A 12,734-nucleotide genomic window follows, 5' to 3' on the forward strand; every position below is an offset into this window, starting at 1 on the left:
TGGTAGCACACTGAAGTGTCACATAGATATATTTATCTCCTGCTGGGCACATTTAGAATCTGATGGATCTAGTGTCTGGTCTGCCCTGGAACATGTCCAAAGAGCAAAGGTGCAATCCTGGTTTAAAACAATAAATAACAAAAGTGTAGATAAACATTTCACTCTCCTCTTGGGAAAGGTGATGCCTCACCTTGTCGAGTTTCTAGGATGGCACCAGAGAGGGAGGGAGGTGACCCTTTGATGACCTACTGATGGTCACTAGAGGAAAGATGAACATCTCTGGACACTCCAAGGGCTCTGAACCTTGCTGGAGAAATGAACACCTTCTCTGGGCAACATAAGCTCTTGTCCCAGTGATGCCAAGGGCAAAACAAAAGCCTGGTTGTTTCCTTGCCTTTTCCCATTTCAGGTATTTCTTAATATCTCTACCTTATAACTGATTTTATATCTTGTATAAATTCAAAATTTTTTTAGCTTACAAAGTTATACTTAGATAGTCAGAGAAGTTAATAATTGATGATATGTCTAATAAATCTGCAGTGTCCTGAGCTGTGTGGCACCTGCTTGTCACTCAGCACTGGGGTTTTTGTTATTTAGTCTTTACTGAGGCTGGCAGTTTGAAGAAGTCCAGAAGTTGTATTTGGGAACTGCAATAAGCCTAACTAAAAGGCTGCATGGAAATAAGTATCTTCAAGAAATTTTTGTCTGCTCAAATTATTTTTCCACAAGTGAGGGCAATTAATTTCAAAGAAGACAGGAGATAGAAGACATGCAGCATTCTGTACAAATTAATAGAAACTTCAATTCCTCGTATGTTTTGAAATATGTGAAGTCCTTAGAAAATAATATGCAAGTTAATTGCATAAGCAGATGCATATTGCCTTAAATGCACTTTCCCTGTGCTTTCTGATCCTCTTCTAAGCATAAGAATGAGGAATGGCCCAAGTAATTGAGTATTTTACATGATTGTATCATCTCTAGTTGGAGAAGAAAAGAGCAATCTCTGAAATGGTTACATAATATGGAATTTGGCCTGCCCTGTCTCAGGAAAAAAGATGACCTTTCTTCCTTTTTGTATCCCTGGGATGATCTCCTGGGGCCTGTTAGTGAAATATCAGCAATTTTATAGAAGTTCCTTCCTTCCTTCATTATTTCATATGTTGCCCTAATGGCCCTGCAATGAGGCTATTTTCAGAAAATTGTAGTGTTTTTTATTTTAGAGAATAATTTCATTGCAAAAGGTCTCCTTGGGAATAGCTTCAGGTTCAACTTGGGTAAGTAGCAGTGTGATTCAAGCAAAATACTGAAATGTATTCCTGTGTTATTAAGAAGGCAGGTAAAACATGAAGAACTTGGGCGTGGTTGTGTCTCACTTCAGACTTGACTGAACATGGAGTTTTTCCAATGTTTTCCAGAAAAAGTTAAACAAGAAACCAAATGAGTACCTTGCCATGAAGCTGAGCAAGGCAGGAAACCCAGAAGCTGTAGAGAGGCTTGGGTTAGAGTTATCATACAGCATGTTAGCTGCATAAAATTAGGTGTGTGTTTCAGGTTTTTATTGCTTGGTTGGTTGATTTGTCTTGTAAAATTAAAAACAAAAACAAAACCTTGAAAAACATTGATAGAATCCACAGAAATGTTGCCATGTGTAATCTGTCAAGATTGCTTTGTTTTTCCCCTAAGTCCAGAAAAAGAGTTATGAGGCAGGAATGTCTAACTGGCAGCCTGAGGGCATGTGTATCCTTGTATAACAGGAATCGACCTAGTTCAGCAGGAACATCCTTTCCTTTTCTTAAAAAAAATAAGTTTCATACATTGATAGAGATGTTTGTAATCCTGGTGTCACTTGTTTTGAGCTGATGAACTTTCAGAAAATCACAGTATTCTCAGAGCTATTTCTGTTGCAATAAATTAGATTTCTGTTAGCAGCCTAACAAGGCTTATTTTCAAACCCTTTGCATGTCCCCAGGATATTCCACAGGTTTGCACATCAGGCTGTTTCCCCCTTTAGTTTGTCTGGAAACACTGGTGTGCCCAAACCTGTGGGGACACCCCTGATGCAGGACTTGGAGCCAGCAGCAGGGAAATCTTTTGGACAAGGGCTACATTTGGGGTTTTCCAGCTGCTTTCAGTGGCCAGCCCAAACCACTCTGCCAGCCCAAACCACTCTGCCAGCCCAAACCTCTCTGCCAGCCCACTGCCCACATCCTGCACACTGATATTCTCCAGTTTCTTTGCCACCAAAGAACCCGTTCCCCACACACTGCTGTGAAATCCTGGACAGTGCTCTTCAGTTCAGCAGAGTGCAAGTTCTTTTTCTGTCCTCTCCCAGATGCCTGGGACTACATTACTGGTTTCCTGTTTTCATGCTTGAATGCTCTGTTCTTCCAGAGCATCTGTGCCTTGAGCTGTACAAACTGCTAGGGCTGACTTAATGTCCTGGAACTCTCTAATTGCAGCACAGGCAGTTAGACTTTTATGATAATCTGGAAGGGGTAAGGGAACTCCACTACTGCTCCTGTATTTCAAATTTCCTCCTTCTCTACTGCCTTATTCATTCAGCATCAACCTATGAACAATATTATTTCTCCTCTTATTTGGTTGTATATATATATATATATGAATGATTTGGAATTATTTGCTAAATATTATTAAAATATTTTAATGTTTGTTGTATTTCACAGTCTTGGAGGTCAAGACCTTGTACCAAGAAGAGATCAAGTAAAAGACACTTTTACCTTATGTGACTACAGTGCCATTTAAAAAAAGACAAATGGCCTTGGTCTAGTAGTAAATGCTTTATTTTCATATTTTTTAAATATAAGAAATTCTGTCAGAAAGACTTTTTTCTTTTAAGAGAAATATTTAAGAAAAAAAATATTCTACATTACTGGATTCCTGACACAGAGCTCTGCAGGCTAGGAAACCTTGTTTTAAGATACAAAAGATTAGCAGCTTCCTTTAAAACAAAAACTGAGCAGAACAAGTTACTTTTTTTTTTCCTTCTTAATAAACATACTTTAAAAACTGATCATAATCTAAATGGAAAATTTGATTCCAGTCCCTCTAGCTTCCCAGACTCTTGCCTTAATACTATAATGTTGCAGCCGTAGTTTGGAGAGTCTGACCAGGAACAAGATCCAGGTCTAGGAAGCTGTAATGTAACATTCAGCTCAATGGACTTATGTTAACTATGGGAAAAGAATTTGTTTGTAAAACAAATCATAATGGTACCAAGATAGAAGATATCCCTTCAAATATCTTGGAAGTTCTTTTGACTGTGTGAGGGTACAGCATTTACCAAATGCTTGTTCTGTTCTTCAGCTTTACAGAACTAAAAAGACAGAAAATTACCTGCCTCACAACAGGTCCTGTGGTGTCAGTGAACTGTAACAAGGGTGAATCTACAGACCACGATCTAATCAGCTTTTATGAACAGCTTCAGTAGTACAGACCTGGAACTGCTGTTAAACCCAATGGCACTAATATAGAAAATACAGTGGAGGTGTGGGTTGTAATGGTTCTAATCACAACCTCTTTTCTCTGTGTGTTGTTAGATATGTACTGATGCTCCCACACACTCTGTATTGCAGTGACTAATCATAAAAATATGAGACTATAAGACTGTTCAGGAGATGCAAACTAAATATCAGAGGCATAACAAATAAGATTTCTCTGGCACTCTCATTGATCATGTTTGCTTTTATAAGGGTGTGATTCTGCTTTTGTTTGTTTCCTGCTAGGATTGCAATTCCCTAACATATATCTACACTCATTATTTCTGTTTGCTTTGTCCAGAAGAAGGTGTTGGCACCTTGGCTTCTTAGGAAGACAATCTATTTGAATTTTAGTGATGAGGAGAAATAAATCTCTGTAAATAGCCTTGAATATTTTGGCAGTAAAGCAACACAAAGAAGTGTCTTTTCGGCACATAGTCATCACCCTCAGAAGGAGTTCAGACGGTCAGATGATGTGGCACCACAAAATATTTTGATAATCACGTTTGCAAAGTTGTTGAAAACTGTTTGAAGCCCAGTTTGTGTTTGGGAAGACCTGTTGTAACACAGTGCTGTTACATCAATACTCACCCATTTTTCTGAGGAGGGTTTATGTTTGGGTTTTTTGGGGGGGCAAGTTTTAATTTCAGAATAAGGACATAATTTGTTGTCAGTGGGATTTCATGCCAGGGGAGCAGAGGTGCCACCTTTTACCATCCTGGTGTGGTTTCCAAACAGCCAGGAACAGGAGTTCTGTCTCATCCCGTTGTGGGTTTAGGATTTGGAGGCTCCTGGATTGCAGTGATTGAGCAGCCAAGGGGCAGTCACACCCCTGATGGAGCCTAAGGCAGGGCAGTCTGAAATTCTTTACCTTTCACAGGCTTTTGACTGGTTTTTCTTTTTCTCATTTAAAAAAATGGAAGAAAAACCAAGAGCTAAACGAATTCCTTATTTAGTTATTCAAAGAAATTTCAACCCTCATTTTCATTCTACTTTTATTGTAAGTATATAATAAATCCAGCTCTCAGGCTGGTGCTAGGTTATTAAAGGCAGATTCCTTATTCTGCCAGAGCCCAGGGATAATGTGTTAGAACCTCCCTAAAAAAGACAGATTAGCATATGCACAAATAATTGATGCAGACAATGCTATTTGGGAATTTTCTATCTGTATACTATCAGAGTACCAAGATTCTCTGTTTCTGTTACATTATAATTGAAATTAAATAACTGGGACACAAGTGACATTCCTCGAAGAGCCCCACACCTGAGGAGGATGCACGGTTGGCTGTAGCTTGTGGAATACCCATTGACAGGACATTCTGTAATTTTTGGAGTTTTATCCTTTTGTCTTTAGACATGTGTTTCCACAGGGTTTTCTTTCACTGAGAATTCCCTATGCTTTCTGTTAAACAATTTACCCCAAATTCAATGTGAAAAGCTCTCTGTTTGAGAAAAATTTGGAGTTTTGCTGTGAATTTTGGTTTTAGCCAGTTACTCTGCTAACCAGACTCTAAGACATTTTTCAAGCTTAAAAGTGGAGCCCACTGTTACATAACAATTAAAAATTTAATAAAAGCCCCTACTGGATATAATTTCAATATGAAAAATATTTCAGATACAAATTAAAACTGTTCTAACAGTTGCTGCTTGTTATTAATCAATCCTAGATAAACACAGTGGGTAGATTGGTTAGTGTAATGGATATGAGTTGTTGAAAAATTATTTTTATTAGGCCCTATTTTCTTTATAAAATCAATTTCAAAGTAAGAAGGAAGTTTCTGGAGTGATATGACTTTCAACAGTTTTAAGCAGAACTATTGTGACAAAGCTTTGTTTTAGCCATTCACAAATATATTGAATTAATCTCATCTCTGATCAAGTCATTGAAATTTAATTTAATTTTTCTGTCTTCAGTAAGCACAGCTGAAAAAGACCAAAATCAAATAGAGTGATTTAGTTCTGGGAATACAGGAGGTGGCTCTGTTTAGTTTTAAGGAAGTGAATCATCATCCAAGACATTTGTCTTCACATTGTGTAAATTTAAAACACATGGCTTAGCAATAAAAGATGTTACTGCACTTTGAAGAGCTTGGATTGCCCAGTTCTGCTCTTTCTGACCTCAGGGTTGCTCTCCCTTGCAGCTGCTCTGTTCTCTGCAGTCTCCTGTTGCAATCCTGGCTGGGTTGGTTCCTGCTGTTAAGTATTGCACCTCTGGGCAGGGAACTCTTCCCCCAGCCCCTCTATCACTTCCTGCAAGTTCCCAAGTTGGTTTCCAGTCCTTTTAAATGAAGAGATTGGCCAATCTCTTGTTACAGTTAATAAACCATGGATGGTATTTTTAATCTTGCTCTTTGCCTGTACTTTGTGTGTAGCTCCACTGTTTCTGTGGAATACTGACTGCACCACCTCTAACGTGGGAATGAGTGCACCAGGACCCTTGGCAGGACCAGACATGCTCTGCCTGCTTGGCTGCCCATCTGGTTTAGTGGTATCAGGGCAGTGCAACAGCAGATGGAATAAGAAATTAGGGAAATGAGCAGCCTGACAGCCTTGGGATACTGGGGGTTCTCAGTGGACATCTCATGTACCAGGACAGGGAGTTCCTTCTGGCCTGTGGGACCAGGCTGGAAAGTAGCTGAAGTGATGATGGGAGGCAATCAGTGGCTTGCAGAGGAGGAGGGAAGAAGCTGCACAGATCCCTGAAGGCAAGGATGGAAGATTTCATCTGCTAGAGCAGAGCTGAGGTCGGAAGTGTGACAGCAGTGCTTAAGTGAGTAGGTGAAACAGATCATTGTGTTTTTTGATAAATGTGCCTTGAACAAGTTAGTTCCGTCTCCAAGCAATGATTTCTTGTTCCAAGTCACAGCACCAGTTCCAAGTCACATCCATATTCTGGATTGGAAGGGATTCACAGGGGTCATTGAGTTCAACTCTTTAGTGAATGGCCCATATAGGTATTAAACCCACAACCTGGGCACTATTAGCACCATGCTCTGACCAGCTGAGCTCATCTCAGTTCCTCTGACCTCATTGATTAATGTTATCCATAATTTGTTTGCAAATATGCCTTGGAGATGAACACAAAGTATTACAGGAAAAGTAGTAAATTACACAACTGTGTTTGAACACAGACTTAAGCAGAAGTTAAATCTATTACAGTGGAGCGTTCATATCAACCAGAGACAGTAGCAGAAATTCTGGAGTGGATTTATGGCACAAAACCAGCCAAAAAACAAAACCCAGCAGCAGCAAAAACATTGTAGAGAATGAAAAATCTTCTTTTTTGGAATATTGCTGGAAAATCAGCACGAAGTTAAAAATCCACCCCCCTAAAAAAAGGTAGACGGAAATGGACATATTCCATGAAAATCCAAGCTACTTTTATGTCCTACCATGAACCATTATTTTATTGCTTTTATCTATGTATGGAAAAGTCTTAAATGAAATAATACTGAAATTGTTTTGTTTGTCTAACTTGTAACATATCTTAAAATCTGCTGTTACTCTCCCATTGTGCTACAAAATTGTTCTGTATTATTCTACCTGGTAGTCTTCTGCTTTCATAGTTGTACATCCTTTTTGCTAAACTTTGTGAATGTAAGGAAAATGGTAGAACAAGCTAAAACAGCCCAGCATGTTTTCAGTCAGAAATCCAAGGCTGTCAGTGAGATGAAGAAGCAGGACCTGTTCAGTCAGCTATAAAACACAAGGAGACAGAACCAATGAACTATATGAATGTATAAATGGAAAATTAAAAACCCAAACCCACTAAGAGTAGATGAATGTTACTGTAAATGAATTATTAGTACGATGTGCTCATTGGCAAGCTCCACATCTGTATGGATTGGGAGCTATTCCCTATTTCACATGTAATGAATACTCGAGGTTGTTGCATAGCAGCCTGTCCTAATGTTTATGTATTTGTGCCTTTCCAGCTAGAAACAGTACATTTTAGGACTGCACATGCATTGGCAGGGACATCTATTTCTGGAGAGAAACAGAACTACTGCATTAGCAATTCGCTTGAAATTCTGCTTATTTTTCCTTTCAGACTGGTATTGTTTAGTATTTGCATAATATGATCAAGATGTTTGTTTCAACCTCTACATATGCCATAGTTCTCAAGGTTTAATGGGGTTTTCTCAGGAACTCTGGCTTCAAGCTACTATGGTTCTTTGTTGCATCACTGAACACCTTCCATAGTTGTAATGGTGTTGCTCTTTAGCTCCTGACACAGGACAGCTGTGATGACTCAATTGTTCTGAGAAGATGGTCTTTTTGGAGACCTTCTCAATAAAAGGCCTGTGGTACAACATAAATATTGATGATTTTTAACACTTGATTAAAATAGTTGATTGGTTAGTTTTTCTTTAATTACACTCAAGATGACATATTTATCACTCTTCCTCCAGAAAGATGTTTGTACTTATTTCTGAACAAAGAAAACCCCAACCAAAGCAGAGAGAGCTCTTTGGCCCATAGAAATTCTTGGTCACACTCTATGTGTGTCATTTCTACAATTACTGTTTCTAACATGCAATGAATTTTGAAACTTCTGGCTTATCCGATAAGGGAGTTCAGAATTAAATCTCATCTATGATTGCTGCAAATACCACAAAAATGTTGGATTGTTTGAATAAGTTTCTTTGCCCAGTACAGAAAGCATAAACCATCATCAGTGAGTGTGGGATCACAAGTTGTGAGGATGGTGCAGAGTCCCTTTACCTCACTCCACTTGTGAGGGTAAGCAAAATGAGCATGCTCATGTGGTTCTGTGTTTACACTCAGGCTCTGTGTTGGTAAAGTGCTCTATTAATGAGGGTAAATGCTACTTAAGTGCCTACATTAAATAAATATCCTCCTGAGTCCTTCCAAAAGTACATCTGCATGGGGATTGCCTACCCTGCAGCTACTGAAACACTTCTACTAGATTAGGTCAGAATGTAGCTTCATTCCATGTTATTTCTCTTGTTTTTTCAGTGCATTTGCCTCATCCTTGTGCTGCTGCTCTATTTGAAGTTACTACGGCAACCTGTCACCATCTGCTATTATAAAGTGTGCTGGGGTTTAGTTGCTAGGTGTTGAAGTTTGTCATCTCACTCATATGATCCTGATGTTCCTCAGCTGTTTCTTTTCCTGTACATGTTGCATCCACAGCTGATCTGCACTTTCTCAGCAGTGCAAGAGATTCCACATCTTCCTGCCTGACCTTAGGAAGCCCTGTTTGTGTTACAGAAGAAGTCTGCCATTCCTTTTGATGTGCTTTGTATATACTCAAGCAAAACAACATTTCTTTTACCTTACCTACTACTTTTCAGTGTTTATACTAAAGCCAGCACTTTAGTTCATTTAAATATGGTATTAATTATGGGGGGTTTAAGTGGACAGAGAATTTGAATATTTCCTGCATATTTTCTCCTCTGCTTTATTTTCATTTGACTGCCTATTTACTCGTGTTCCTGCTCCTGACAGCAGTACAGCATTCACAGTATCAATTTCCTAATTTCTTCACACATTTTTTTCAACTCTGTCAGAAAATTGGATAATTAAAAAAACTGAGTTCAGTGCTGTATCTATTACGGGTTCTTTTACATTTATAAGGAAATTATTGTATTGAAGTTGGGAAATGTTTTATTAGATCTCTTCATAGTTGTGCAGAGCTGTTTCTGGGGTTCTTTCTGTTCATATTGTCTCAGCAGTCAAGTGTTTACTTTGATACGTTTATTCTTTATACATTTGACCTAGTTCTCATCAATGTTTTCTGCTGTAATTCACAGGCTAAATCCTAACAAGCCTAAGCACAGCTAAAATGATTCCCTAGGATTCTACCTGAACTTCACCTTGTCTGCCACAACCTCTTTTATACTATTCAATTCCTGTGGACAGTGTTTGACAATGAAATAAGTTTTTTAATAGACTATTGTGTGATTCTGAATTTCTTTTTCCCATCCCATGAACGCTCAGGCTGTGTCCCAGTGTAAGAGCTGGTTCTTGTGCAGAACTTACTGTATTCACAGGCAGTTCATGCTCTTTGCACATTCCAGTAAGAGGCACTTAAACCCCAGAGGAGAATTTCAGTGGATACAGAGAGATCTTTGCAGGTTTGATCACAGCTCTATAGAGCCCTGTGTTATCCCTAAGTTCTGGGAGAATGGCAGTGCTGGGGGTGCAGGGGCACTTCAGAGATCCGAGGCTGCCTCTGAGAAGTGAATATTTATTGCTGCCATTTGGGGATTAGGAGGGAGGGGCAAGCTTTAAACCTATAAAGATGCTAGCATATGATTTCTGATAGTTGAGATTGCTGGCAAGAAAATGATTAAAGATCAAACAGTATTTGTATTTCCCTGCTTTACAGTTACATGGAAAGGATGGAGGAAGTTTTTGTAGCAAACCATCTTTACTGTCACCTATTTTATTATCATTCAGTCCAACTGATGTGAATTTGACAGGTTTGGTGCAAGGTCCTGGCCAGCAAGATTTGATCTTTGCTTATGGCTCTTTTCAATGCATGTCATCTGTTAATTTTAAAATCACCATACACAGTCACTGAGGCATTTGTGCTGTACCATAATCACAGGCATAGCTAGATACATTTTTTGAAGTTGGTTTTAACAAAAGAAATAGCCTTCTTAAAGTCTTTATGCCCTTAAGCATCATAATACATCTATTCAATGCTTGTGAAGAAATGCTGCTTATTTCAAGCAGTGATTATTTAACTTGAATCTAGAAAGGCATTCAGTGGTGAATGCTTAACTACTAAAAATACGAGCTGCTTTTCGTGTCAATTCTCTAACTTCTGTCAGTAATCTTTTTTTCAAAATCAAAACACGAGAAGAAAACCCCCACACAATTTCAGCACTGAATCCTTTGCAATTCATTATTCCTTTCAGCGATGCATTTAACACCACAGCAAAGATTTGTCTGCTCCAGAACTGTAAAAGTGAAGTACTACTGCAGGAAACCCAGCATTTCTTTTAGAAGAGCATCAGTACCCGAGAACACACGATTTCTTACCTGAAAGCTTTTGCTTTACCTGCAGAAAATGAGTCTTCTTAGCCTTAAAAAGTAGGCAAGGCTCTCACTAGCGCTAAGGTTACTCCGACAGAAGCTACGGTACGTCCTTTAGGTTGTAATTTCACTGTTTGTGTGCAAGAAGTGCGCTGGCTCTGCTCACGTAGGAATGAATAAATAAATAAAGCCCCGGCAGCGCGAAGCGAGCAGCGGCTCGTGGAGGGAAGAACAAGACCTCTAGTGGCCACCGGCAAGCTGAGACGGGCACGGCTCCCTCCGCTGGAACGGGGACAAAATGGTCGGGTGCGACTGAGCCGCCCAGGCTGGGGAAGCTCGTGTGCCCCTGGCTGCGATGTAACAGCGGGGCAAAGCAGCCCGAGTGCCACCGAGAGCCCGAGCAGCGCCCTGCCCATGCCCGCTGCTCAGCCAGGACACTGAAAAGATTCAAGGAGATCTGGAAAATTATTTTGCGCGCTCAGCAATTTTGTTGTTCAAAAAGCGTTGGAAGCAGGCTCGTTTTTAGGACGAGAGTTAAAGCATCAGCAAATGAAAAGGAATCAATAAGTTGGAAGCTTTACAGTATTAAAGGAAAACTGCAAATCATTAAGCTCGCTATTAGTACTTGGGAAAGAAACATCTTTGTGAATTTCAGTAACTTAGAGGGAAAACTTAGGACTGGAAATCATGTTATATCTTTCAGCATTTAGACTTAGGAATTGAGAAAGACTAAATACTTCCTTTTGAGGAAGTTTAAAAGAAGTTTTGAGATATGAAGGTCATAATGTTCTATAGAAGTTCAGGAGTCCTGTAATAGCTGGTTAAACACCTGCACAATGTAAAGAATAGCATTTATTGCACTATTTCTTCCTGTGAATAATAGAATTATTAGAAATTTTTGATTCTAACATATTTTCTTCCTATGAATTCCTAATGGAAGAATCATAGGGAACATCAGATGCCTTTAAGGAGTCTTAAGGTGATATCCAGTTGTACTTTGTAAAGTTTTCTTGTCACAATGTGTTTTCCATGTGGCATCTCATTAATGATGCAGCTTTCTTACAAGAGCCTGTCCCTTGCCAAGGCAGCTTTGGAATAATCCTTTTGGAGTTCTTAGTTTGTTTCTTTCATCTGGGCTTGCAAAAGCTTGAATATTATTTATTTTTACATACATAAAGGGATTTTTCAGACATTTGGCATACTTCAACTTTAGAAAGAGTACAATCCAATATCTTAAGTAATCCACAGGTGTTGATTCTGTCTGGTTTGCTTTCAGAGTCATTTTGTGGCGTGCATGACAGCGATCCTAAACCAGATGAACGACCAGCATTATTCAGTGTACATTGAAACTTTCCAGACAAGTTCAGAACTAGTGGTGAGTACTAAGTGATCATGGAATTGATAGTTTTAAGTATTTGATTTCCTGTGAAAAATCAGACAATTTTTTGGGTGTTTCTTGTCTGATTCTTCCTAGAATGAATTCTATTGCTGTACATTTTTTGTCTCTGTATTATTGCACGGCCTCCCTCTTCTAATTGTGGCACTGGACAATACTGTAATCAGAAATTTGGAAAGGCACAAATGTCTCTGTTGATCCTGGCACTGAGGTGATGATGTAACAACCCAGAATAAGTAATGGGATCTTTGTGCTATTTTCTATTGAGGAAACAGAAAAGAAAAAGAATAAATCCACAACAAAACAACAGCAAAACTTATCCTCAACTAGCTGAACATTCCCCCCCTTCATACACAGTGATCCATTTCCACTTTCGTTTTCACTATTGAGTGTACTGCTGGTGCTGATAACATTGTAAGCTAAATGCAATAAATGCCCTATTCTTGTAGTATCCTTTTATTGCAGTTGTTTCTGCCATAATTTAATGGTAGTTCAGGTACACTGTAGCCAGAAGGTTTCCATAGTCCTATGTCTGCCCTTTTACAATCCTGGTGTAGCTCTCAGGTAAGTCAGGGTAGTGCCAAAGGTTTGGATTGCACCATCTGTAGTTAGTCCATGGAGGCAATATCTGCACTTGTCAAGAACTGATCCCTTTCCTTCCTTTCTTAAAGCCAGAGTGGTGCCATAAATAAAATTGTAAATGTGGAGTAAATGGACTAAAACAAAAATCCTGTGTTTTTCAAATCTATTCATTCTTTATGCATAGTGAAACTGTTCTCCTAATTCACAAGAAAACCCCAATTTTACTCCGAAGTACTACAACTTTTTCCTTC

General features: G+C 39.0%; 2 protein-coding genes across 3 annotated transcripts in view; one reads left to right on the top strand and one right to left on the bottom strand.

The window, feature by feature from the left end:
* Positions 1–10,626, bottom strand: part of INSYN2B (inhibitory synaptic factor family member 2B) — a 29,213-nt gene extending 18,587 nt beyond the window's left edge. Inside the window, exon 1 of one of the 2 annotated variants that reach the window (XM_069028849.1) lies at positions 10,531–10,626. The gene's annotated coding sequence lies outside the window, so the exon portion shown is untranslated. Of the gene's footprint in view, positions 1–10,511 lie in introns of both variants that reach the window. The other variant, XM_069028851.1, reaches the window with a different exon arrangement.
* Positions 1–12,734, top strand: part of DOCK2 (dedicator of cytokinesis 2) — a 151,681-nt gene that overhangs the window by 80,595 nt on the left and 58,352 nt on the right. The window contains exon 28 of the mRNA XM_069029298.1: positions 11,782–11,880. Within this exon, the coding sequence (XP_068885399.1) occupies positions 11,782–11,880 (99 nt within the window). The remainder of the gene's footprint in view (positions 1–11,781; positions 11,881–12,734) is intronic.

The sequence above is a fragment of the Aphelocoma coerulescens genome, chromosome 13 (assembly GCF_041296385.1).
Source record: "Aphelocoma coerulescens isolate FSJ_1873_10779 chromosome 13, UR_Acoe_1.0, whole genome shotgun sequence".
Classification (NCBI taxonomy): Eukaryota; Metazoa; Chordata; class Aves; order Passeriformes; family Corvidae; genus Aphelocoma; species Aphelocoma coerulescens.